At 41.7% G+C, this 27,938-nt stretch overlaps 1 protein-coding gene across 1 annotated transcript in view; it reads left to right on the forward strand.

Annotated features, from left to right (window-relative positions):
* Positions 1-265: 265 nt before the first annotated feature.
* CNGB1 (cyclic nucleotide gated channel subunit beta 1) overlaps positions 266-27,938 on the forward strand; it is a 51,845-nt gene continuing 24,172 nt past the window's right edge. Inside the window, exons 1-24 of the mRNA XM_075282229.1 lie at positions 266-430; positions 1,531-1,656; positions 3,705-3,744; positions 4,509-4,551; positions 4,635-4,752; positions 5,039-5,063; positions 5,159-5,201; positions 5,486-5,609; positions 5,738-5,765; positions 6,083-6,209; positions 6,508-6,601; positions 7,097-7,133; positions 7,210-7,234; positions 7,328-7,342; positions 8,743-8,809; positions 9,834-9,870; positions 16,281-16,385; positions 16,892-19,225; positions 22,680-22,833; positions 23,569-23,601; positions 26,343-26,384; positions 26,585-26,638; positions 27,273-27,363; positions 27,660-27,702. Of these exons, the coding sequence (XP_075138330.1) occupies positions 1,549-1,656; positions 3,705-3,744; positions 4,509-4,551; positions 4,635-4,752; positions 5,039-5,063; positions 5,159-5,201; positions 5,486-5,609; positions 5,738-5,765; positions 6,083-6,209; positions 6,508-6,601; positions 7,097-7,133; positions 7,210-7,234; positions 7,328-7,342; positions 8,743-8,809; positions 9,834-9,870; positions 16,281-16,385; positions 16,892-19,225; positions 22,680-22,833; positions 23,569-23,601; positions 26,343-26,384; positions 26,585-26,638; positions 27,273-27,363; positions 27,660-27,702 (3,787 nt within the window). The 5' untranslated portion in view covers positions 266-430; positions 1,531-1,548. The remainder of the gene's footprint in view (positions 431-1,530; positions 1,657-3,704; positions 3,745-4,508; positions 4,552-4,634; positions 4,753-5,038; positions 5,064-5,158; positions 5,202-5,485; positions 5,610-5,737; positions 5,766-6,082; positions 6,210-6,507; positions 6,602-7,096; positions 7,134-7,209; positions 7,235-7,327; positions 7,343-8,742; positions 8,810-9,833; positions 9,871-16,280; positions 16,386-16,891; positions 19,226-22,679; positions 22,834-23,568; positions 23,602-26,342; positions 26,385-26,584; positions 26,639-27,272; positions 27,364-27,659; positions 27,703-27,938) is intronic.

Genomic DNA, 27,938 nt, shown 5'->3' on the forward strand with positions numbered 1-27,938 from the left:
CACTATTTATAGTGTTATGTATACAGTATATGCAGCACTAATGGGTAAAATAACATATCAGACCGTTACCCATAGTAACAGTGAAAAAGGGATATGAAAGATAGAGGGGGATCACCAACAGCTGACATATAAAGATAAGGGTCAGGCTCTCTGTATAAGAATGAGAGTCAGGATATGTGTAAAAGAATGGGGATTGGCTGCTATGTATAAGGGAGGGAGTTAGTAATGATAGGGATTAGTTGGGGGTTGCACTTGTCTGACGGTATTGAGCTATTAGGTACCTTGCGAAATCCATTTATCCTGTGGCAGTGATGGGATCAGACTGTACTTTGCAGTCTCAGCAGAAGAGAGATTTAGTCAAGGACGCTGTGGCTGCCTGAGCCTACGGAGGACTGCAAGCCCCAGGTACCAGGAATACAGGAGTCATCAGGTAACAAATATGGGGGGCATCTTACCTATCTGATATGGTGCTCAAGGGAGGGAAAATCACTCGTTATGATCCAGACATTTTAAGACTAGGTTTAAAGTGGTGTTGACCTATATTCTGCAGGGCGGAAGCATTGGCAGAGCAAATAATGTCCAAACAATCTGTAAATAATGGCAGTGACCATGACTGAATGAGAGTGAGGCGCTGCTGAGCTTCTGTATCTAATCCTATCATGTATGATACTGTCTACTCTATCCAATCCTGTCATAGGTGATACTGTCTGCAGAGCTGTGTATCCATGACACACTATAATGGCCTATTATACGGGTCCCTGCTCGGGGGCGTTCACACTACCGTTGGTGTCCGACAGGTAGTGTCTGCTGCTAATGTCTGTTCAAAATCTTGCACGGACATTAGCAGCGGACACTAGCTGTGTCCGTGACATTTTTCATTCATTTTTAAATGGAGATCGGGTGCGTTCTTTTACACTCCGTGCCTGTCCTTAACTGTCCGTTCCCAAAGATGTCCGACTTTTCAAGCGGACAGCAAAAACCTACATGTCGGGTTTTGCTGTCCGCTTGAAAAGTCGGACATCTTTAGGAACGGACACTTAAGGACAGGCACGGAGTGTAAAACAACGCACCCGATCTCCATTTAAATGAATGAAAAATGTCACGGACACAGCTAGTGTCCGCTGCTAATGTCCGTGCAAGATTTTGAACAGACATTAGCAGCACACACTACCTGTCGGACACAGATGGTAGTGTGAACGCCATGCGACAAAAAGAACTGGTCGGGTCTTTTATGCTAGGCTGGAAACTACCATTACCATTAGTACTTATTGCTTTGTAAAGTATGGCTCTGCTGCCAATATGCAAAACCGTATTGCTTATCCATTGTAGAGTTTGCATCACGCTGTGTGAAGGCACCTTTAACTGAATGCCCATTGTCTTCTTATATCACAATAGAGACATTAATGAACACACATAATAGACCTGAAATTGCCCCCTGTACAAGGGGGTATTTCTCTTAGAGCCACAGATCTACATCTCACATTGAAAATCATCCTCTTATCCTTTATCACTGAAATATTCTCCTCGCAGAGACACACAGATTACAGAATGTTCAGCTGGATTGATAAAGTGATTCCACAACCTCCAGAGACCCCTACAAAGACCTCTCCTGATGGGCAGGACACAAGCTCTGCAGCCCCTTCCAAGTGTGATGCGGTGAGTATTATGAGCAACACCAATATAAGTGGTGATAACCTCATCCGGACTCTGTAAAAGCTTTCTGTATGTTCACATCTGCGGTGTCCATTCTGGTCCTTTGGATGACAATGAACTGCTAAAATAGTAGACACATATGAATGCCTGTTGTTTTTTACTTTAACTGAAACCATTGGTGCTAAAAATTCTTGCAGGTGTCTCAGTGGTTAGTACTATTGCCCTGCAGAGCTGGAGTCCTAGGTTCAAATCTGGTCAAGGGCAACACCTGCAAGGACTTTGTGTGTTTGACCCATTTTTGTGTAGATTTATTTCTTCCAGGTACTCTCCTCTCCTCCCACACTCCATAGACATAGTGATAGGGAATTTAGAATGTGAGCCCTTTACGGAACTGTGACTGACAATGTTTACATCAGGGAAAAAACAAGTAAACCCAGTTGTAAAATAGTATACTCAGAGCACTCATAGCATGCTCACACACCAAACACAGTTCACAACTTCCCAACCATCACCTGCCTGTGCCAGTGAAAGGGGAACCACTGCTATGACATCATCCCATCCTACTTGACCAGCAAAAGCATTGTTACCAGGGGCTGAGGGACCGCCCCCAGTACACCAACCGCCTAATTTGCAGAACACCTTCAAATTAAAGGGATTCTACCATTGAAATGAATTTTTTTGGCGATCACACGTCGGAATAGCCTTTAGAAAGGCCAAAGTGCCAACACGGCAATTTAACCTTAATAACGTGCGGGTCCACAATTGCACACAATTATAGACCTGCAAAATATGGTCATATGAATGGGTCTTTATAGAGCTTTCTGCTCCACTGTGATACTCACACAGTCCAATCTGCTTCACAGTGACCCCCACACAGTACAATCAGCTCCACAATGGCCCCCACACAGTATAATATGCTGCACAGTGGTCCCCACAAAGTACAATTTGCTCCACGGTGGCCCCCACACAGTATAATCTGTTCCACGTATGGCTACCCAAAGAGAGGGCTCTGAGTGCCACTTCTGGCACCCTTGCCATAGTTTCGCCATCACGGGTCTAGGGGCTTAAATGGGATTGAGCTGCTGCTACACTATATGACTGAAGAACATGACATCACCAGTGCATAGAATAGGCCACAGCACATGTGAGCACTATGGCCTCTTCAAACAGCTGTTCAGAGGGTGTATTGGGAGTTGGACCTACCTGATAAAATATTGATGACCTATCCTAAAAATATGTTGGCTAAAAAAGTTCAACTCTGCCTTAGTATAAATGAGAGTATGATCATTATTTTTTTATTCTCCACCTGCTTTGAGAGTGGGTGGGTAGATAAAAGGGGTTATAACATTGTATGTCTATTTATTTCATTGATATTTTATTTTGCAAGATTTTGAAATGAAATAGTAAAATGACCTCTCATACTCATCATTTATCATTCTCCATTACACACTGGTGACATGGTGGAGGATGGAAGTGATCTGTACGCACCCATACTCATCCTCTTTCAAATTTATTGTTATTCTGTTTTATAATGCACTGCTGAAAACATGTTACTGTGCCTTTAATTGTGATTATACATTTAAGCTGATACGGTATTGTGAAAGCCAAGTTTACCAACCTGGTGTGTAGAGTAGGAGATGTGAACCACACATTTATCAGTGTGGACTCCCAATAATTGATGAAATATACAATGGCATTTGTGGATGCAATCCTGCAGGAGCAATAGGTGTGAGTTAGGAGGGGAGATTCTCCTGGGGCCTTTATCTGAATTGATATCGGACACTACAGCACTAGACGCACTGCACCACATTGTCTGCAGAAAGCATCATTGTGGGTCTGTATAACTGTGTTTCCTGCTTGTAGGCTGAGTGTGTGCATAGTGAGCACATTGTAGACAATGACACCTGTTGTGAGATTAGGTAGAGGCCACCACCTAGGAAAAGAGGTTTAGAGTGACTGGAGCCCAAGCAGGAGTTGAGTCAATACAGCCATTAGATGTGCGCTCCCAGATAGATGGACTTGGTGTGAACACCCGCTGTTTTATATTTCAGAATGTGACCTGTCCACAAAAAGATGCAACAAACCCTCCAGGTAAAAACAGATCCTCTAACTACTGTCTCGGGAGGAGGGGGTTGTTGGTTCTCTGCCATATTATTTGGTTTGTACCTCCTAGAAAATATTCCACTAGTGGTAAAATGGTAAAACTTGATCCTTGATATGGTGAAGGTCATAGAGTTGGGTGGTCATCTGGTTAATGACTGTGTATGGCCCGACATGGTTCTTGTCATGTAGTAGACACTGGATAGTTCTTTGGCTGTATTTATTTGATAATATAGTTGACTCAGGATAATTTTCTTGTTAGACATTGCGGGACAACTATACAACTGGTTATTTGATTATATAGTTGACTGAGAAAATTATCTGGTTATATAGCAGGGCTGGGATGGTTATCTGGTTTTATATTTAGCATGGTTATATATTTGTCCCAGCATTGTTATCTGGTTATATAGTTGGCCTGGGATGATTATCTGGGTATAAAGTTGATCAGAAATAGTCATATAGTTCAGCCATATAGTCTATATATCTGGTTATATAGTTGGCCCCTGGTAGTTGAACCAGATAGTAATCCAGATTTATAGTTAACCCGTTTGGTTTTTAGTTATTTACTTGGTCAGGGGTAATTATTATTCATTTATAGTTTGCCCATAATGGTTATATAGTTGCATTGGGATGGTTCTGCTTGGCCCAGTATGGTTACCTGGTAATAGTTGTCCTGGGGGTGTTATTTGGTAAGATATTTTAGCTCTATATATAGGTGTTTTTTTTTCTGATCTTGAATTCCTGTATTTTTGTAGCTGAGTCCATGGCTCAAGACTCCAGTACAACATCTGATAAGAGGTGAGTGTTCCTGTCCATATTGACTAAATTAACAGTTGTAACTCTTTATCCTGTGTAACTTGGGAACCCATGTTGTCTTGCAGTTCAGGGGGAGTTCTTGGCTGGCTAGCACAAGGACTGGGAAAAGTGGTCCCACAGCCTGTGGATAGTCCCGTTCTGGCAAGAGCAAACAAGGAAGAACCAGAGCCAGTGGTGCAACAGGTAGTAGACACCCCAACTCGCCCTCTAAATATAACTGCATAATAAAGGTTGTTGGCATTACTTCCTATTCTACTTATCTGTCCTATGTGTTCTAATAAGATAAGATGATGGAGTCATTGCTTGTTGGCCTGGAGAATGTGGGGCTGGGTGTTAGCTGAGGTCACCACTAGCTGCACTGCTTTGTTATTGTCTTGGTCCCCACATTCTTATTCTTCTGTTATTTAATACAGTTTTGGATGAAGCTTTACTCTCATTTAAAGAGACATCTCATTTGTTTTTGTTCCAGACCTGCAAAGCAGTGAGTGAAGCAGGTAAGAAGTGGCAAAGATTTTGGGAGGCATCTTCATCCATGGTACTGATGCAGGTTCCACCATTTGCATTTGCCTTTCTTTGTTTTTCTTTATAGCTGACAAAGTAGCAGAGAATGGCCCTATGGAGCAAAGTGACAGGTACCATCACAGAGCAAGGCATCCCCACTAAATGCATGGCTTTGATTCATTGGCCTCAGTGACCATTTTGGGGGTGCAATATCAGCTATTATAGCTCTAGTTGGATGGCAACCCTGAGGGAACTATAATGGTGGCCATATTGAGTCTTATTCAACTCTCCCAGAATTGTTTAGAACTGTAAAATGCCAAAATAAAGCAGAGACACCATGACTGATATTTAATGTTGAAAAAAATGGTGAATCTTCTGTCACGAATACTCACCTCACTATTACATATACCTGCAGCGCCTCCACAAGTGTTCTGTCATGGTTGTCTCACGGCTTGGAGAAGGTCATTCCACAACCAACATGGAGCCAGAGGGCAAGCACTGATTTTGGATCTGAACCCAGTACTGCAACTGTAGAGCAGGTATACGGATGTGTGAATACGGGGGTGATATATAAAACCTGCAGGGAAGGAGGTGGGGGGACAATGTCTTTCACTGCATGGTGCATAGTCTGCGCACATCTAACTTTCCTCTCTTTTCTGTCTCTCAGCCGAAGCCACAGCAAGAAAAAGTGGAAGGTGGGTGCTGAGGAGATGCAGGAGGATGATAATGCAGGGAAGAGGGGTCAAGACCCTTATTGAAGCAGAAATTATATAACATCCTACATGGAGATTTTGTGGAGGTTTTAAAGCCACTGCTGGAAACTAGAGGTTACAATGTGATGGGTGGACATTATAATATAGGTCACATTTATAATGTGACAACTTGAGACTGGAGTTTATAATGTGACAGGAGTAGACTGAATATTATAATGTGATGGTTGGAAATTAAAATATGAAAGGTAGAGATTATAATGTGACATATACTGGTTTTACTATATTATATTATTTTGCAGAAGTGGTTGTTGCTCCACCATCCCCTGTTGCTAGCCCCACACCACCACCACCCCCACCTCCTCCAGCTGAGATACAACCAATAGTCACCATAGAGGAGGATACTGCGGCTGTAGACAAAGAGTCAAGGTATGTCCACAAAGATGCCTCATTAATGAACATTATACAAATGGAACCCAGCCGTCCGCTCTGTGTGAGCTCATAATAGAAGGCTAATAATTTATGGGAAAACATAGTCCCTCACTATGACCATACTACTATATCACCCTGATCCTTCCACCCTCTTACACTGATTCATGTACCCCCACACACTGAATCTCTACCCTTTGGCTCAGAGCACGTTGAGCACTTGTCTGATTATAGCCCATCCCAGACTAGTGCATGCCGGTTCCCTAGTGGTTTTACAGGGAATTACCTTTTCTTACAGTGCTGGAAGTGCAGTGTTAAATTGGCTCAAGCAAGGACTGGGAAAAGTGGTGCCACAACCAGAGATGCCAACAGTAACCCCTAAAATTGTGGAGGTGAGTTAGGTTATCCAGCATAAAGAACAAAATAAGTTATCTGGTAGAGTGTTGAGAGAGAAAGTGTAAGAAGTGGTACAGAACAGGAGAAATACTGTACAGTGTCCATAAATACAGTAAAAAGTAGGCGGCGAAAAAAAGTCAAATGCAAAAAACGGGCACAAGTGCATGGTTGTCTGGTTACATAGAGATCAATGTTAAAAATCAAATAAAAACACATCAAATTCCATTTGTTCTTTTGGGCTAATACACAAATGTAATATACCATACTTCTCTGTTCGTCGAAAGAAACGGACAGGTTTTTGTTGTGATTTTTCAATATAAAAAGTGGTACTGTGCCATGTCCAGATTTAGAGCATGAGAAATGCTAGTGTGTCCAGACAGATGTTTAGTTTATAGTCCTTGTGAAGGCTGTAGACTGCTGAAGACCTGTTGGGATTAGTCAGTTTGGGTTTTCAGATGGTAATTCATTGGTTTTCTGTTTTTTGTCAACAGGCAGAGAAGCCGAAGGAGGAGGAGCCAATCCCTTCAGGTAAGGGCTGAACATATGCAGGCTGGGTTTATTACAGGTGTGGGTTTGCACTGAGGTTCTATGTGTTTGCTTGCAGTGACCCGGAAGGACTCTAAGAGCAGGTGAGTGCCCTGGCCATATCTCACTGATATTCTGAGTCGTCATATGTGTGTGACATGAAGCTTCTCTTTCTTCTTCTATGTGCCTGGACCCAGCGCTGAGAGCACCAGGTATGCCACATGTCACTCCACAGTGATTATATGCCACATATATTGGTTGCTTTTCACACCTATCACATGTCATTGTATGATATTATAATACAGGATCTCCCTGTTAGGCTCCTTGCAGACGACTATGTATTAGTTCAATGTGCTATCCAGGTTTTTCCCCCAATATCACACTGACCCATTCATTTCTGTCGGCCCACGTACACAACCATGTATTACATGGTCCTGGGCGCGGGCCGACAGTCCGGGTGTCATAACTCATAAATTTTGCGGCCATGCTTCCACGGCTCCAACTCAATGAATGAAGGAGCTTACAGAAGCACGGCTGGTACACGGGTGGCACATGAATGACATCCGTGTGCTGCCCATGCATCGGGCATGCAGTTCATTCACGGCCGGCGACTGCACACAATCATGTGCAATTGGCCTAAGGAGAAGACGAGCATACAAACAGTGGTGAAGCACCCGAAGACTCAAGAGTCACGGCAAAAGATTTATTACTACTAACGAAAAATCATGATTAAGACAGCTTTTGATTAAAGGGAACCTGTTACATGAAAAATGCTGAGATAAATAGACAGTTCTCTTCAATATACAGTTACGTTCAGAAATTTGGACAGTGACACATTCTTCATGATTTGGCCTCTGCATGAAAAAAAATATCCTGTGAAATATTTAGGAATTGCCACCATTTTTCTAAAAAGCCTTTTCCATTTTTTACCATAAATAAAATGTTCATTTTCAATATTTTGTAGAAAATCCTTTGCAGGGATTTACTGTCCACCAAACCTTGGCGATGCTTTGCCAGATCTATACTACAGGTTTCTTCTGTTGTTGCTTGTTTGTGGATCTTTCTACCTTAGGTTTTCTCTTAAGCAAGCGAAAAGCATGCTCGAGTGGGTTGAGCTCTGGTGATTGATTCAGACATTGCAGAATATTCCACTTCTTTGCCTTAAAAAATTCCTGGGTGGCTTTTGCAGTATGTTTTGGGTCATTGTTCATCTGTACTGTGAAGCGCCGGTCAATCAACTTTGTATTTGGTTGAATCTGAGCAGAAAGTATATCCCTGTATACTTCAGAATTCATCCATCTGCTTCTGTCACATCATCAATAAACACTATAGACCCAGTGCCACTGACAGCCATGTAGTCCCACACCATCACACTGCCTCCTCCATGCTATACAGAGGTTATAAATTCACTGACGGGTAATTTACTCAATTATTAACTTTGTCACAGAAAGAGTAAATTTAAAACATAACTTTTAATTTTATAGGATAAAACAAACAAACAAAAAATAAAATAATTATTTTTATCATTGTATATATGTCATTGTGTGAGGTGTCCTGAGATCATGGTGTGAGGTCATTAGATGAACTAATGTCGCATATGGTTTTCTTCCAGGGTGCTAAGCTGGATCAGTCAAGGTCTGGAGAAAGTCATACCACAACCAGTAGTGACAGCAAAACAGGTATCTACCATCAGTGCAACACTAGACAGTACACAGCAGAGAACACAGACAGCAGTCTGATACATTTGCAGCCAGAGGGGAAACTCCATTGAATTAAAGGGGCTCTATCATTGGGAAAAGTTATTTTTAGATAAGCACATCCTTGCATAGACTTTAGAAAGGCTATTTCACACCTACCTTTTGTATTTAAATTGCCTCCGTGGTTATTGAATAAGTCAGTTTTTATTCATATGCTAATTAGCTTTCTTACTGTGCACTTCTCTCTGCTATTCTCTATGTGTATGCACAGCAGATGACTCATCTCCCTACACAGAACATAGCAGATACAGACACTTCTGATGCACACAGAAAGCTAACTAGCATATGAATAAAAACTGACTTATTGAAAGACTACTGAGGCAATTTACATACAAAAGGTATGTGTGAAATAGCCTTTCTAAAGCCTATGCAAGGATGTGCTTAGCTAAAAATGACGTTTTCCAATGATAGAGCCCCTTTAATGTTATTGCTATTTATAATATGGATGTTTGCAGCCTCAATAGCAATACACCTGGGCGCAGAACTAAAATATTCTATTGACTTCACTGCTTGGCTACTACTAATGACACCTTTATATTCTGTATTCCCTCTTCTTCTTACTCATGAAAGAATTGATGGTTCTCCTCTGAGATTCTACCATCACGGTATCCGTGCCCCATCTATTGGGTCTTCATGGTATTCCTTTTTTTTCCTGTCTCCATTAGGCCACAAATCAATTTTTTTTGTTCCTTTCATAAATAGAGACATTAATAATGGCCCCATTCAGCCTGCCTCCTTTTCCTGCTGAGCTCCATGACATGTATTTCCCTGTGCGGTTGGCAATACTTTTTTTCAGATTTTTTTTTCTTTTGTGGACTTTGGTAACTCTGTAAATAGAAGCTTTCAATGTTTACCTATAGCTTATATTCAAGTGAAATGGATGAGGAGACAGGACTGAGTTCCCATTATTATTATATGCCAGTAATGAATTCTCCTTTTTTGACAGGATGCCCAGAATATAACATTGTGTCAGGTGGAAGAAAGTAAGTACCTTCCGCCTATCCATGTTTCCTCTTGTTATATTGAATATGCTCTTTATTCCAGTAATGATAGATAGATAGATAGATAGATAGATAGATAGATAGATAGATAGATAGATAGATAGATGTACCAGCAGTGCGTCTATAGTTGCACACCAGCAGATATTTCAGTGTTATATCAGCAATACATCTATAAGTTACATATACGGAGATGTGCTCATGTAATATCCACAGCTCAGCTATTATTACATTATTATTATTATTTATTTATATAGCACCATTAATTCCATGGTGCTTTACATTTGGGGGTTACATACATGCCAGCAGATGTGCTCATGTTATATCACTAGCACTTACATAAATTAGCATTTACATGAGTCTTGCCCATAGAATAATCTGCCAGGCATTCTCATGTGTGAATTTATTCTCCTGTTTCTTATTATTTGAGTTTGGGGAAGGAAAGTGTTTCTCTCCCAGTTTGAACTTATATAAATAGGAATAGGGACTAATGGAGGAAGTATCTCACTGTCTCCATGATGTTTCCTTGCCCAGGGCCAGGGTGCATCGAGGGCAGCACATTCTCTATTAATCGTTTTCTCTTCTCCTTTGTTTCAGAGGGGAGTGGGGTTTAATTACCCCTGAAACAAATGGAAAACAGAAGACGCTGGAGCCGTGTCCTGTCCCTGAGCCCCGAACCTTCTGCCTCTGCTCTCCAGCTATAGTCACATACTAGCAGCAGCACTAGAGTCATCACCTTCTAATGCCGCACTGATATCACTGGTGTACACTGCTGCCATAGAGACAGACAGGTCTTACTCTAGTATGAGTGGCCATGCAGGGCGTCTGTCGTGACGTAACTGTCTATCATAACTTTCTGTTCAAATAGTGGGCGATTGTCACTGCACCACAGATAGTCCTCATGCACCCTTCACAACTGTCTCCGAACCTTTCATAGTCATGTATAAACTCCCAATAAGTATTAGTAGACCTCTTACTGTCAACCCTGCACCCCCCATTGTCAACCTTGCACCCCTCATAATCATTGTTTCACTCCTCATAGTCATTTCTGCATGCCTTGTAGACATCCTTGCAACCCTCATAATCTTTATTGCTCCTCTCATGGTTATCCCTGTAACCCTCTTAGTCATTACTGCACTCCTCACGGACATCATTGCTCCTCCTAAGGTCATCACTGGCCCCCTCATAGTCATCAATGCACCATAACAAACACTATGGCCTACCTTTCCCAGCAATGAACATATCATCTCCGTCACTAGACAACACATGATAGCATGAGAATTTGCAGCATTTGTTTTTACCTTGGAAACTATGAAATAAAGTTTGTGCACTCTGTCTTGTTGTGTCGGCTTGTGGTGGTGTGTTGCTGAGTCAGCTCCACAGTCCAAAATGTAGCTATAGGCGGTACAAAAGTAACAGGTTTTGAAACCAAAGTTTTGGTTTTTGAGGGGCCAAAAGGCATATGAAGACCCAAGTATTACACTTAACACAGTAGGTAGGGGCCTGTTATGCATTTCGGCATAACAAAAATTTTACTGCTGTTCTGTGTCTTTATCTAAATAAAGTCAGAATTATTTGCTGGTTAATACCACAATAGATTTTTATAGTTATCAGATCCAGTCACGCAAAGCTGAAAATTCCTTTAATAGACATGAAGCTACTCAATATAATGCTCTATTTCTGCTTCTTCCACTAGCAGGAGCTCAGTTCACTGCATTGAGCTCAATAATACCACAGTATGCAGTAAACTCCAGAGCTCCCCCTAGTGACTGTAGCAGGAAGACAAAATTATATCATTCAACTCTATGGCTATGCATTGGATTTGGAGCCTTTGTTAAGCTCTATTATGACATTATTCAGCTCAGAATTTTAGACCTAAAATGATCTGTCTAGACCAGGGGTCTCAAACTCAACTCAGCATGTGGGCCGCAGAGCAAGATCCCAGCCAGTCGGCGGGCCGCACCGCGGCAAATTTAGCTCCACCCACTTTTATGTTGACTCCGCCCATTCATTTTTCATGTGCCCCCACACTGTATAATCCTCCTACAGTCACCCGTAAACTATATGTCCCCCCTCCATCTTTCCTCCAGTTACATATACACCCTTCATCTGCCCCCAGATTCATGTCCCCCCCATCTCTGCCCTCAGATTCATGTCCCCCCATCTCTGCCCCCAGATTCATGTCCCCCCATCTCTGCCCCCAGATTCATGTCCCTCCATTTCTGCCCCCCGTTTCATGTCCCCCCCATCTCTGCCCCCAGATTCATGTCCCTCCATTTCTGCCCCAGTGTCATGCCGTTCTCCCCCCTCCCTTCGTCTGCCCCCAGTGTCATGAGTCCCTTCATTCCACCATGTTTAAAGAGGACCTTCCACCATTTTGCCCACAGGCAGTTCTATATACTTCCGGAAAGCTGACAGTGCGCTGAGCAGCACACTGTCGGCTTTCCCGATGTGGGCCCAGTGTGAAGAGCTTACGGTCCGGTACCGTAGCTCTTCTATGGTCAGAAGAGCGTCTCTGACACTCAGTCAGAGACGTCCTTCTTCACAGCACAGCCAATCGCGCTGTGCTGTGAGAGCCGAGAGGAACGCCCCCTCCCTCTGCTCGCAGTACTCGTCCATAGACGAGCATTATCAGGGAGGGAGGGGGCGTTCCTCCCGGCTCTCACAGCACAGCGCGATTGGCTGTGCTGTGAAGAAGGACGTCTCTGACTGAGTGTCAGAGACGCTCTTCTGACCATAGAAGAGCTACGGTACCGGACCGTAAGCTCTTCACACTGGGCCCACATCGGGAAAGCCGACAGTGTGCTGAACTCAGCGCACTGTCAGCTTTCCGGCAGTATATAAAACTGCCTGTGGGCAAAATGGTGAAACGTCCGGATTCAACTTGGATCCGGCGCCCCTAGGCTTGTGCGGGCCGCACAAAATTGTTCGGGGGGCCGCGAGTTTGAGACCCCTGGTCTAGACTTTTGTCATAACAAAGCTTTCATTTTTAAAGAGCATTGTATAAGAAATGAAAGTGATTGTTTGTTTGCTTTGGCAACATAAATAGATTTTTCCAATATGTGTCTAGGAAATTCCACTATTAGGTCTTGATGTGTATCACTGTAAGAATGTTTTATATCTGCCCTCATACTGGGTCTGATTCAAAGGTCAGGAAATGGAAAACTGAGTGTGTAACATGTACATTGTGTATTATGGAGAATTGCTTACAGTTAATGTTTTGATGGTATTAAGGGGCATAAGGAGGACCTTTCACCTCCTCCACCAACTCTGATTTTTAGCATCTGTTAATAGGCCCTGCTACAATGATTCCAGCACAGTTGGAATTTTCTTTGTAGCCCTCACTGTTCCTTTGTAATCCATGCTGTCATATTTGGTACCTGATATGCTAATTAGATTCTGTACTGTCAGGAGGGCGGTGTCAGGCAAGAGCAGACAAGGGGTGTGATTCTGAGCTCTGACACTGGCTCCCTCTGATTGGAGCTCTGGATCACACACCCCTGCCTGACACTGCCCTTCTGACATTACAGAGCTTACACATCAGGCACCTAAACTACCTGCGCTTGTTACTCAGAAACGGTGAAAGCTGGAGAAAAGATTCCAACTGCACTGGAAAAGTATGTCTCTGTCTCTAGTCAGTGTCTCTTTCACCAGCAAGTGTCCCTCCTCGGATCATCCCAAAGTATCTCCCACAAGGAACCGCCACTGGCCTTTTCCATGTTTTATTTAGGTCTTTTTATACCCCAATGATTTGACTCCAAACTATTGCTGCCTATGTCCATAACTATGTTGTAAAGGATATTACTAAATGTTGTTAACAGAGAAGAGTAACTCAGACAAGATGGCAGCCTCCACAATCATCTAAGCAAAATACAATTAAAATCTACAATTTTAATATAAAAACAGATTTAAAAAGTAATATATTTAATCTGGTATAAATACATTTGTGATACATTTCTTTTAAATGTAAATAAAAGGCAAACTCAAGATGCCATGAATATTAAAAATAGTTGATAAAGAGATGACATTAGTATTCTTTATTTGCATGTTACGTGAGGGGGACGTTGTATTAGGAAGATGGGACTACAGTCCTATGAAAAAGTTTGGGCACCCCTATTAATCTTAATCATTTTTTGTTCTAAATATTTTGGTGTTTGCAACAGCCATTTCAGTTTGATATATCTAATAACTGATGGACACAGTAATATTTCAGGATTGAAATGAGGTTTATTGTACTAACAGAAAATGTGCAATATGCATTAAACCAAAATTTGACCGGTGCAAAAGTATGGGCACCCTTATCATTTTATTGATTTGAATTTCCCTAACTACTTTTTACTGACTTACTGAAGCACAAAATTGGTTTTGTAACCTCAGTGAGCTTTGAACTTCATAGCCAGATGTATCCAATCATAAGAAAAGGTATTTAAGGTGGCCAATTGCAAGTTGATCTCCTATTTGAATCTCCTCTGAAGAGTGGCATCATGGGCTACTCAAAACAACTCTCAAATGATCTGAAAACAAAGACTGTTCAACATAGTTGTTCAGGGGAAGGATACAAAAAGTTGTCTCAGAGATTTAACCTGTCAGTTTCCACTGTGAGGAACATAGTAAGGAAATGGAAGACCACAGGGACAGTTCTTGTTAAGCCCAGAAGTGGCAGGCCAAGAAAAATATCAGAAAGGCAGAGAAGAAGAATGGTGAGAACAGTCAAGGACAATCCACAGACCACCTCCAAAGAGCTGCAGCATCATCTTGCTGCAGATGGTGTCACTGTGCATCGGTCAACTATACAGCGCACTTTGCACAAATAGAAGCTGTATGGGAGAGTGATGAGAAAGAAGCCGTTTCTGCACGTACGCCACAAATAGAGTTGCCTGAGGTATGAAAAAGCACATTTGGACAAGGCAGCTTCATTTTGGAAACAAAAATTGAGTTGTTTGGTTATAAAAAAAAGGCGTTATGCATGGCGTCCAAAAAGAAACAGCATTCCAAGAAAAACACATGCTACCCACTGTAAAATTTGGTGGAGGTTCCATCATGCTTTGGGGCTGTGTGGCCAATGCCGGCATCGGGAATCTTGTTAAAGTTGAGAGTCGCATGGATTCCACTCAGTATCAGCAGATTCTTGAGAATAATGTTCAAGAATCAGTGACGAAGTTGAAGTTACGCCGGGGATGGATATTTCAGCAAGACAATGATCCAAAACACCGCTCCAAATCCTCAGGCATTCATGCAGAGGAACAATTACAATGTTCTGGAATGGCCATCCCAGTCCCCAGACCTGAATATCATTGAACATCTGTGGGATGATTTGAAGCGGGCTGTCCATGCTCGGCGACCATCTAACTTAACTGAACTTGAATTGTTTGTCCAAAATACCTTTATCCAGGATCCAGGAACTGATTAAAAGCTACAGGAAGCGACTAGAGGCTGTTATCTTTGCAAAAGGAGGATCTACTAAATATTAATGTCACTTTTCTGTTGAGGTGCCCATACTTTTGCACCGGTCAAATTTTGGTTTAATGCATATTGCACATTTTCTGTTAGTACAATAAACCTCATTTCAATCCTGAAATATTACTGTGTCCATCAGTTATTAGATATATCAAACTGAAATGGCTGTTATAAACACCAAAATATTTAGAACTAAAAATGATTAAGATTAATAGGGGTGCCCAAATTTTTCATAGGACTGTATGTGTCTTAAAGAAAGGACAGACAAAGGGACAGATAGAGGGAGTAGATAAGCTATAACATTCCCCATTGTTAGTAGTGGGCACTATGGATGTCAACTGTTGAGGCGCTATCGACTATTCTGATACCTTCTGTCTTGTTTGTGATATAAATGAGGTGCTGCAATGAAGAACCTCCAGAACTGGCAACTGTCCGTCTTTTATTATGCTTTGTGACCAGAATGGAAATTGCAGGCTATAGGCCTTAAACATTGGATAGTGACATGGAAGATAAAAAAAATATAATATCAGAAATTCTTAAAAATATGTTTCCCATAAAAATTGGTTTGAAAAGTAGGACATTTCTGTCCCCACTGCCAACATACATCTGTAAGGAATACCATTGAAACTCCTTAGGTCCTTTTGATGAGAGAATCACGGTAAACAATAGGTATCTTGCATAAGGATGAAATGAATTTCACTGAGATATGCCACCACATCCACAATCCTCCATCTTTATATTAAATATCAAATATTACATATCATAGAGATCTCCTTATTTATAACCTGCATTTCTGACAGCATCAATAGCATTATGTGGGGGGGGGGGACACCAGAGCTGGTGCAGGCTTTGTGACCAGCTCCTCAGCCATTGCTTGCTTTTTCTAGTTCTAGAAATATAGAACAATAATCAAATATGTAAATATTATTTTCCTGCAGTCTGTATTACGCCTCCAAATACTGAACAAGAAATCCTCTCTGTAGAAGAAACCATGAACACAGAACCCCCATCAGATGAAGTCACAGCAAAGCAAGTACCTGATGGTAGGTCATATGTTTAGTAGATTGTCTGTGCCTGGCAGCTGCAGAGAAAGCCTGAGCTATGACATTTTTACATCATGTAGCCTTTTATACACTAACTCCATAGTCAATCGCACTAGATGACGCTATTACTGATATCTCATGCTTTGGTGTCTCACATAGTGACAGAGATAATAGAGGAAGCCCTTATACCAGTGAACTTGCTACAATAAAGTCCCACAACACCTCAACTATATGACCTAACACATTAGCCACAGATCTCCTATCTACACCTAACTTTACAGACTTCGCTCCTTTGCAGAAATATTTTTGCAAAAGGATTCATGTCTACTTGATATAATTGCAGTCAGAGTAATAAAGGGCAGGATATAGACAGGGGTGACTGGTACCTTCTGAGTATTTCTATGCTCATACTCCAAACAAAGATGACAGACATCAGCTTGTAGTAGATGCCCTTTGACTGGCTTATGAACAACCTCGTAACCTCGTGCCCTGCTCCTCCCTTCCAGGGAGAGGTTCCATTGAAGTCCCAGAGGAGCTGAGCAGGGGCTTCAACACATCAGAGAATGTGGACCAGGATAGAAGAATCATGGACACATCAGAGGACCAAGAGCGATTCAAGTATGAGAAAAACACACAGCAGAATATCATAGAGGAAGAGCAAGGCACCCAAAAAGTCTACGGACAAAAGCACAGTGAAGACATCTGTTTAGTTAATACCATGGAGATAAAGGGACATGTTGACAATCATTCTCAAATGAATGAAGTGCAGTGTCTCAGTCACAGTCAGGCTACAAGAGATGAGGAGGAAGTGCTGAGTCTGAGTCATGAATGTTCTACAAGTTATAAAGAGGAATTGCAGTGTCTGAGTCATGGTCAGTCTACAAGAGATGAGGAGGAAGTGCAGTGTCTGGGCCATGGTCAGTCTACAAGAGATGAGGAGGAAGTGCAGTGTCTGGGCCATGGTCAGTCTACAGAAGATAAGGAGGAAGTGCAGTGTCTGAGCCATGAACAGTCTACAGAAGATAAGGAGGAAGTGCAGCATCTAAGCCATGGTCAGTCTACAGAAGATAAGGAGGAAGTGCAGTGTCTAAGCCATGGTCAGTCTACAGAAGATAAGGAGGAAGTGCAGTGTCTGAGCCATGAACAGTCTACAAGATATGAAAAGGAAGAACAATGTCTGAGCCAGGGTCAGTCTACGAAAGATGAGGAGGAAGTAAAGTGTCCAAGCTATAGTCAGTCTATACCATGTGAAGATGTGCAGTGTCTGAGTCTTGATCAGTCTACAAGAGATGAGGAGGAAGTACAGAGTCTGAACCATGAACAGTCTGCAATATATGAAAAGGAATTGCAGTGTCTGAGTCAGAGTCAATCTACAGGATATGAGGAGGAAGTGCAATGTCTGCACGAGGGTCAGTCTACAAGATATGAGGAGAATGTACAGTGTCTAAGCCAGGGTCAGCCTACAGGACATGAGGGGGAAGTGCAGTGTCAAGGTCATTGTCAGTCTATGTCATATGAAGAGGAAGTGCAGTGTTTGAGTAATGAACAGCCTACTAGATATGAGGAGGATGTGCAATGTCAGTGCAGTGGTCAGTCTACAAGATATGAAGAAGTGCAATGTCTGAGCTATGGTCAGTCTACAGCATGTGATAAAGAGGTCAAATATCCCTCTGTAGGTCACATTAAATATTTAACAGAAAGACCAGCAGTGGGGAACATAACAGGAGAATGCGACCAAAAGGAAGGCACTCATCCAAACAGTGATCAAATTAGTCAGCTGACTCTTCATGGAGATGAAATAGGGAGTGAGCTCCCGACTGAACATCACTTACAAGATGATATGAAGGTATTAAAAAGCCAATGTGAGTTCCAGGAAGAATGTCAAGAATATGAAGGGATTAAAGACAAAATAACACTTAATGAAGATGTGAAACATCTGCAGCAACAAACAAATGTGCAAGGAATTGCAGATACTGACCTCAAGGGATCACAGACAGAACAAGTTGAATTAAAAGGTCAAGATGTCGCCAAGGAAGAAGAAAACACCATTAGTTGTCACCAAAATGATCACTTGCAAAGACAGATGGAAATAGAAAACAAGGTACACGAGAATGGTGAAGATGATGCTACACCACACATACAATGTGTAGAGAGTCAACAACAAACTACTCAGCTGGTGGATGCTACTACACCTTGTCTACCACAAGATACCTCAATTTCAGAATTACAACAATGGGAGCCATTGGTGGAGAACCAAACCAAGATACATAAAGAAGAAAACTTTCCAGAAGATGAAAGCGACGAAGCAGAGAACTGGAAGATACAAACTGAGGAGAGGGAGACCCAAACAGAATGTCAAACCACTGACCATGAACACTCATCATATGATGAAGGTACACCAATCCAAACCGAAGAACGCCAAACTCAGACCACACCACCCATGGAGAAAGAGGTTCAGCATGATGAAGTGGACTTTCTCAGAGAGCACCTTGAGGAGAAGGTCAATAACAACCAAAGTGAGCAACTGACCAATGTTAAGATTTCATTGAATGAAGATTATACAGGAAGAACATTGGATGAAGAAATATCCCCCAGAGGAGAAGAAATGGGAGCAACAGAGGCCCAACCCATAGAGACAGCTGTGCCAGATAGAATAGAATATGGCAATGGTCATTGCTTTCCAACTTGTGACCATAGTGATATGGTAGACAAGGCCTCACTGGAGGATGCGGTGGTCAATTGTGAAGCTGCTGCACTAGACTCTCCTGAAGAATTACAGAAAGAAGAAGGTGTAGGAGACATAAGGCTCATGGCGGTGTCAAATTCAAGGATGTGCCCAGGTGCTTGATATAGTGACATAGAGTCCTGACACATCTTTATGTGACCATAGGCAGGAGCTATTTCCCAGTTTCATCAGTCAATTGAGATAGATAAGATGGCTTGTTTTCGAAAGGGAATCAATGGCATCCTGGCCACAGGGTAGTAGTATCCTTTAGTAATTTGTGTTTATTGTACCCAGCATAAAATACAGGAGCAATGAACCTACCTACAGTTACTTGTAAGCCCTATTATTCTGCCCTAATGTGTTCAACATAAACTAGTGATAGATTTGTGATCTTATTTTAACAGTTAATTTGCCATAGGTTTTGAGATCTTACATCTTTAACCAAGTAGAATGCATCTCCACTGCCATTGAGACATCTGATATAGTTATCATATGTACACTCAATGGCAAAAAAAAAACATAATGCACCAAGGAGGAGTTTTTGGAATAAAATGAAACTATAACTTGTGAATGTAATGATGATATACAGATGTAGCAGAGTTGACACGAACTTCTGCAATTAGCTAAACTGTTGCAGCATGATATCTTATCACAAGAGACAAAAAACACCAATAAAAAAATCATTGACTCTAGTACATTTGTATGAGATAACTCTGCTACATCTGTATGTAAGTGATTACAATATTACAAGATACAAGATGGGGGAATACAAGATGAGATAAGGATGGTAAGGTAAACATGCGGGTTGAACATGGTATACTGTCCACAAATGTTACAGCTGGGATGTAGATCCTGCAGTTATAGGCTGCCAAAGCTGATATTCAAGTTGGCCCTATTGGCGATACATATGGAAACTGGTTAGGCCAAGAAGGGGTTGCAGCCTGGCAGAGACATTATCGTGACACCCTTACTGTGTGTGGGCCATCATTAACCTACTGAAAAATGACACTTTGAAGCCCTGCTGTGAAAGGCAACACATTTGGCCACAGGATGTCCTACACATGTCACTAAATTTTAAGTGTCCCTTGTTATGTAGGGGTGACAAACTGGAATGCAATCGCTTCCCAGATCATCACACCAGCAGTTGGGGCAGTATATCTCTCCACATAATATTTGATCATCAATTTCTAAACAGAAAATGGATTAGTCGATGAGAAAAATATGGTTCTAGTCTGTAGCAGTCCAGGTTTCTCATTCACGACACCACATTAAATGAAGGTGACAGTGGTTTGCTCTCAGTGGCAGAACATGTAATGGATGCTGCAACACTTTATTGTTCGGAGAGAGACGAGGGTCTGTAATGAAGGCGCCACCTGTGTCTGAGATAGTTGCTCATGCTCATTGGCAGGTCAAACAATCCTGAACCATCCAAAGCCTGTTTGCCATATGTGCATGCCCCCACCACTGCTCTCAACACCTCCTAACAACTGGGTCAGAATGACCAAGATTCCAACGAACTTGTCGAAATGATCATTATGTTTCTTTCACTCCAATGATGCTCCCTATCTCAAGGTCTATCAAGTGGCATGACATAACATGACAATGTCTTGCCATATTAAAAGTATGTTGTAGAGTTATGTCTACCAATCAATGATCTCTCAACAATACATACCCTACCCAAAGGTAGCCTCTGGGAACCTTTTTTTAGGGCAGCAAGGAAAGAACTTTTGTACCCTCTTGTGGCAAGGCCCAATGTCTAATCAGACCACACCTGTAATCATTTACATATCTGTTTGAGGCCATGTGTAAATCTGTAGGGGGTAAAGGGATAAGTTACTTTCCAGCCATCGACCCTGAATGGGCCCAAAAGATACTACATAAAATATACCTCCATTCTAAATGGCCCAAGGTAGACAGAGCCCCATTACAAATTCTGCACTGGTGTAAAGAAACGGTGTAGCTAAACTCTTGGACAACTTTTGATTTTCTGGCAGTATTAGTGTCATGAATACATTTTGTAATATAGTTTATTAACAAATTTTGGATCCTTTCTGTGAAATCCTGCATTTTTGTCATTCTGTATTGCGAGCTGTTATCTTCTCATTCTTGTAATGTTCCTGTCTGATAACCTGTCCAAGAAAATCATGGTTGGGTTTCGCAGGCCATAGAATGTTACTGCATTAATGGTCATGTCCACGGGCAACCTATAAAGAGAAATGGCAGTCGCCGCTAAGATAGTTGAAGAGCATCTTCACAATTCTGCAAAATGTTTAATATTTGCGGAAAATATTTAGCTTTTAATTATCTACAAATTTAGATATGGTTATGTTCATGGAACAACTCCTTTAGGCTAAAGTGCCACGTAGTGTCCCACAGTAATAATGCGCTGCAGGAAAAAAACACGGCAGCAACACATCGCAGTTTTTCCCTCAGCGTCTTTAATAGAATGTGTGCAGAGGCGCTAGGTGAGTATGGTTTTTTTTGTTTAATGTATTATATTGTCTAAGGGAACACTGGAAGGTAGCTTAATATTTGAAGGGCCAATGGGGGTCAGCTTTATGTGTTATGGGTCACTAAAGGGACATGATAATATATGGGCACCTGCAAGGGTATTTGACTTCTTGATGGACCACTGAAGGGCAATATAATATATTGGGTTACTGGAGTGGCATTATATTGTGTGGGGGTCATTAGTGGACATGAAAATTTGTGCATGCCACTTAGGGGACATTATACTGTGTACAGGAGACATCATGTACACAGTATTCTAGAAATTGAAGAGCACTTTAACTGTGTTAGGGTACAAAAGGTCATCATAGCAATGGGTCAGGTCAAAGGGGAGATGGGTGTGGCTAAAAGAATTTGCTGCAGTATGCATTATGCACCACCATAGTGTTGCTTTTTTAATATGCTTCACCCTAGTGACAGACTCCCTTTAAGCTGAAAATGACTTAATCTTAGAAGAGAAAATAGCACTTTGCTGGGCACAATGAACATGGACTGCTGGGGAATACTGTTCCATGATATCGTTCCATGAAATCTTCCTGTTTTGCTATACCTGCATCCTCTACTGAGTCCGTTACTGTCTCGCCACAATTTTTACTTTTATGATAAGTCCTCCTTATAATGTGTATATAGGTAGAAAAAGCAAAGGGCTTCAAGCAGATTTTAATTGACAGTCTTTGTGTCCTACTGTCATAAAAAAAATCATTGGGTGTCTTGATCCGTTACACCATGTATCAAGTGGCTATGGTCACATGCATGGAATATTTTACATTATAATAAAGGACCTTACCACCCACCACAGAACCCCCCTTCAGTTCTTCAACGCTACAGAATATGTATACATGAAACAACACAGTCCTTATCAACACATTCTATTCTTCAGACCTCTATGGAAATACATTTTTACTGCCAATGACTGGTTTAGGGTGATTTCAATCCAATGTGTTTGGGTAACACACGTGACAATGCCACATTTGGTAGTGACTGTCCATACATCTACACACATCATAGACAGGCCCTGGACCCCACAATAACAGGATTCTTGCCATCCTTCTCTTCTGTAGTGGAACCGTCAGAGGACTGGAGCCTGGTGACTGATGAGATAAAGTCCAACTTCCAAGATGAGAATGCGCCAGACATGAGTGTAGAAGAAGTAGGAACACAACCTGAGGTTCCTGTGTTGCTCTCCTTACCACAAGAACATGAGGAAGGGAAAGTGTAAGAAGTATAATAATAATATCAAGTCTCAATATCACCCATTTGTCTTACCCATAAGACACTGTAGTGGCATGATGGAAGAAAATGACCACCCAAGAAAAGACCCTGTCAGTGTACAGCTTGTCGCTATATAGAGATTCCAGGACATCCACTGCCACTATCTAATAGCTTGTCTTTAACACACTGCACACTTACCCACTGTGGCCAGGTTATCTTCTTATTCTTATAATGTTCCTGATAACCTGTCCAAGAAGATCATGGCTGGATTTCTGACAAGTCCCAGGCCATAGAAAGTTCCTGCAACCATGGTCATGTCAACAGGCAACCTATGAAGAGAAAAAACTGGCACTATTAAGATGGATAGAGAAAATCTTTACAATTCTGCAAAATTTTTAACATTTGAGGAAGTATTTAGCTTTTAAAATTTACAAATTTAGATATATTTATGTTCATGGGAAAACTCCTTTAGGCTAAAGCCCCACATATTACATTATTATTTATTTATATAGCACCATTAATTCCATGGTGTTTTACATTTGGGGGTTACATACAGTACACAGAATATACAGGTAGATATAATACTAACAATGACCGACTGGCACAGTGGGGTAGAGGGCCCTGCCCGCGAGGGCTTACAATCATAGTGTCCCACAGCAAATACCTGACCCCACAGAATGTCATTGAGAAGTTGATCATATGCCAAGCAGCCGTCTAATTCTGTATTTTCTGAACCAGGTTGGAAAGAGAAGTCATGGAGTCTGAGAATGAGTGAGTAATGGGTGATCTATACAAGGATTATTTATAGTCTCCTAGTTATAGGGTATTTCTTGATGTCATCTCCCAGATATAGACAATGGGAAGGAATGAGGGGAATTTTTAAAGTCATTTTTTATCAAATGTCACACATGACATACAGCTAGATGGGCTAAGCAACTCTGCTATCTACGCAGTGGAGTGAATATTGGCTTTTTTTTACACTGCCATTTGGGAGTGCAGTGCTTGATAAATGCCCCCTCATTTATTGTTACCTTCCATACATAAACCATATCTTTACATTGTCTCCCAGATACAGATAGTCTCTTTATATTGTCTTGCATAAATGTATTTTCCCTGAAATCTCTTTGTGTAGTCTCACCAATGTTGATGACTCTTTATGTGATCTCCTATTACACTGTAGATTGTCTCTTTATATCTTTCCCTGCATGTAAAGCATCTTTAGGCAATCTCCCATATATAGAATGTCTTTTCATCTCTCTCTCGTACGTACAGCATCTTCTTATGTTGTCTTCCAGATTTGGTGTCTCTTTATATCATCTTCTGCATATAAAACATCATTTTATATTGCTCCTGCATAAAAAGAAGCGTTATACACACATGGACAAAATTGTTGGTACCCCTCGTTTAATGAAAGAAAAAAAAAACAATGGTCACAGAAATAACTTGAATCTGACAAAAGTAATAATATCTAAAAATTCTATGAAAATGAACAAAGGAAAGTCAGACATTGCTTTTCGCTTCAACAGATTTATTTTAGAAATAAAACTCATGAAACTGGCCTGGACAGAAATGATAGTTCCCGTAACTTAATATTTTGTTGCACAACCTTTTGAGGCAATCACTGCAATCCAACGATTTCTGTAACTGTCAATGAGACTTCTGCACCTCTCACAGGTATTTTGGTCACTCCTCATGAGCAAACTGCTCCAGTTGTTTTGGGTTTGAAGGTTGCCTTTTCCAGACGGCATATTTCAGTTCCTTCCAAAGATGCTCAATAGGATTTAGGTCAGGGCTCATAGAAGGCTTCTTCAGAAGAGTCCAATGTTTCCTCTTAGCCATTCTTGGGTGTTTTTAGCTGTGTGTTTTGGGTCATTATCCTGTTGCAAGACCCATGACCTGTGACTGAGACCAAGCTTTCTGACACTAGGCAGTACATTTCTCTCTAGAATCCCTTGATAGTCTTCAGATTTCATTGTACCCTGCAAAGATTCAAGACACCCTGTGCCAGATGCAGCAAAGCAGCCCCAGAACATAACAGAGCCTCCTACACAGTAGGGACAGTGTTCTTTTCAAGATATGCTTCATTTTTTCCATCAGTGAACATAGAGCTGATGTGCCTTGCCAAAAAGTTTGATTCTTGTCTTATCTGTTCATAGGACATTCACCCAGAAGCTTTGTGGCTTGTCAATATGTAGTTTGGTTATTATTACTTTTGTCAGATCCAAGTTATATCTATGACCATTGTGGGTTTTCTTTCATTAAACGAGGGGTACCAACAATTTTGTCCATGGCTGTATATAGTCTCCTGGATATAGTGTGTCTATTTATTGTGATTTCAAGATATACAACCTTCAAGACATAGAGCATCTCTTTATGTGTTCTCCCAGATATACAAAGTATCATGCCATCTCAATAATATACAGTGAAGGAAATAATTATTTGATCCATTGCTGATTTTGTAAGTTTGCCCACTAACAAAGACATGAACAGTCTATTATTTTAAGGATAGGTTAATTTTAAGGGCCCCTTCACACGGAGTTTACGCGCCGCTCATTCAGACACGTATACACAAGCGCTTCAAAACACATCCCATTCACTTCAAAGGGAGCGCGCATAAAACCGTCTTTACACACGCTCCCTTTTGAAGCGCTCGTGTATACGTGTCTGAATGAGTGGAGCGTAAACTCTGTGTGAAGGGGCCCTAACAGTGAGAGATAGAATATCAAAGATAAAATCCAGAAAATCATGTTGTATAAATTTTATAAATATATTTGCATTTTGCATAGAGAAATAAGTATTTGATCCCTAAGTATTAAGGATTTTTTTGCCAGAGGGATCAAATTCTTATTTCTGTATGCAGAATGCAAATATATTTATAAAATTTATACAACGTGATTTTCTGGATTTTATCTTTGATATTCTATCTCTTACTGTTAGAATTAATTTACCCTTAAAATAATAGACTGTTCATGTCTTTGTCAGTGGGCAAACTTACAAAATCAGCAAGGGAGCAAATACTTATTTCCTTCACTGTATATTACTAGATGTAGATCATCTCTTTGTGTAGTCTTCTGACTATAGTTCATCTCTTTATATAGTCTTCTAGATGTAGATCACCTCTTTATATAGTCTTCTAGATGTAGATCACCTCTTTCTGTAGTTTTCTAGGTATAGTTCATCCCTTCATGTAGTCTTCTAGATACATACCATCCCTTTATATAGTCTTTTAGCTGTCGTTAATCTCTTTATGTTGTCTCCACAATACACAGCATCTCTTTATATTATTTGTCCCACATAAAGCAAGACTTTATATGTAACCTCCTGGATATAGAATATCTCTTTATGGTACCTTTGTATGTAGTGTCCAGAATGTACTGTACAGCATCTCCTTATATCAGCTCCTCATACATGCAGAGTGTCTTCTTTATGTAGTCTTCTGCATATAGAGAGTCTCCTTGTATCATCTTCCACATATACATTTTTTTTTACCTCACCCTGTTCTTTCTCCTTAGAAGACTTTCGTGGATCTTGGAAGAAGATGAAGATGAATCAGAGTAAGAAACCTCACCTTCTCCTGGGGCTGCACACAAGTAGAATATAAGTTATACATGATTCTATAAGTGTCTATAGGTTACACTATTGTGGGAGTGGTGGTAGGCAGGGGGTCTGATATCCTGTGGTGAGGGAATAGTTATAGGCGATACAGGGGATTATAGGTTCAGTTCCTCCATGTCCCCCTACCTGTGTCTTCCAGGTTGCAAATGTCTTGTTACCACAGTGAGAGTGAGGAGGAGACCCGGGTGACGCAGTAAGTAGCTGCCGCTAAAGATGCCTTGACGAGCGGTCTCCTAGCAACCCTGGTTCGACCCTAGTTACGGATGCGCTTGCCTTAGTAACCGTCCTGTGCGCGGAGGAGCAGCAAGGGCTGAGGGATCGTGTAAACAGGCAATCCGATTACTACACGGCCGCCCCACAGCAAGCAGACATAGCCCCGGCCGGGGGTCACTACTGTGGGGGAGGTGCAAGGTGTCAGTACTACGCCGGCGCTTTGGGGGTCAGTACTCCTGGGGAGGTGCAGGGGGAGAGATCAGCAGGGTGTGCGGGGGGGTCAGTACTTTGGGAATTGGGGGAGAGATCAGCAGGGTGTGCGGGGGGAGGGGGGGTCAGTATTCTGGGGATGTGCAGGGGGAGAGATCAATGTGTGTGGGGGGAGGGGGCAGTACATAAGGGTCAGTACTGTGGGGGAGCTCAGGTGATCACTATATATAGCCAGTCAGTACTACAGTCAGGGGTCCATATTGTGAGTTGTCCTTCTCTCATGGTGGCTGTGATGTGACATCCTTCTTTCATGGTGGTCTGTGGGTGAGGTGTAGGGTGAGGCTTCGCCAGGACGTCTTTTGTTGTATCCTGGTGATTGGTCGGTAACTGTTATGTTCTGTCAGTCAGGTGACGGTGCAGGGACCCCCAGAATGTCTGGACACGGCTGTTCTGCCCCCCACAGTGGTTGAAGTGGTGAGCACCCAGTACATACAGGTAATACGGCGCCACGTTTGGTGGTATGTAGTATGAGTGCCTCTATTCATCTTTCTTTGCAGCTCTGAAGTGATGTCCTTCTGTCATGGTGTCTGTGATGTGACACCTCCCTTTCATGTGACATCCACCTATCATAGCAGCTCTGATGTGACCTCCTTGTGTCATGGCCGCTCTGATGTGATATAGTCCTGTGGTGTCATTTCTGATGTGTTGTTCATCCTGTCATGTCTGTTCTAATGTGATATAGTCCTGTTCTGACTACTCTGCTGTTGACCCGTTGTCCACATATTTTGCAGGTTTTGGAACAAGCAATTGGAAGTTTCTCAACTGAAGATTTAGGTAATGGCTCAGCAGATGTTTTCGGGGTGTGCAGACCTAAGCCTCTACCCAAGCTAGCCACCATCCCATAAATCCCAGGCTCAGATGCAGCATTCTTAACATTGACAGTTCTTGCTTTCTCCCATAGTTCCTTGCTCTGCAGCTTCCCATAGCTCTGTTCTTCCTGAATTCTCATTGATTAGAAAGTGAAGACAGACACTGATACATACTCACTTTATCCTGTGTTTTAAGTAGAA

The sequence above is a fragment of the Leptodactylus fuscus genome, chromosome 7 (genome assembly GCF_031893055.1).
Source record: "Leptodactylus fuscus isolate aLepFus1 chromosome 7, aLepFus1.hap2, whole genome shotgun sequence".
Taxonomy (NCBI): domain Eukaryota; kingdom Metazoa; phylum Chordata; class Amphibia; order Anura; family Leptodactylidae; genus Leptodactylus; species Leptodactylus fuscus.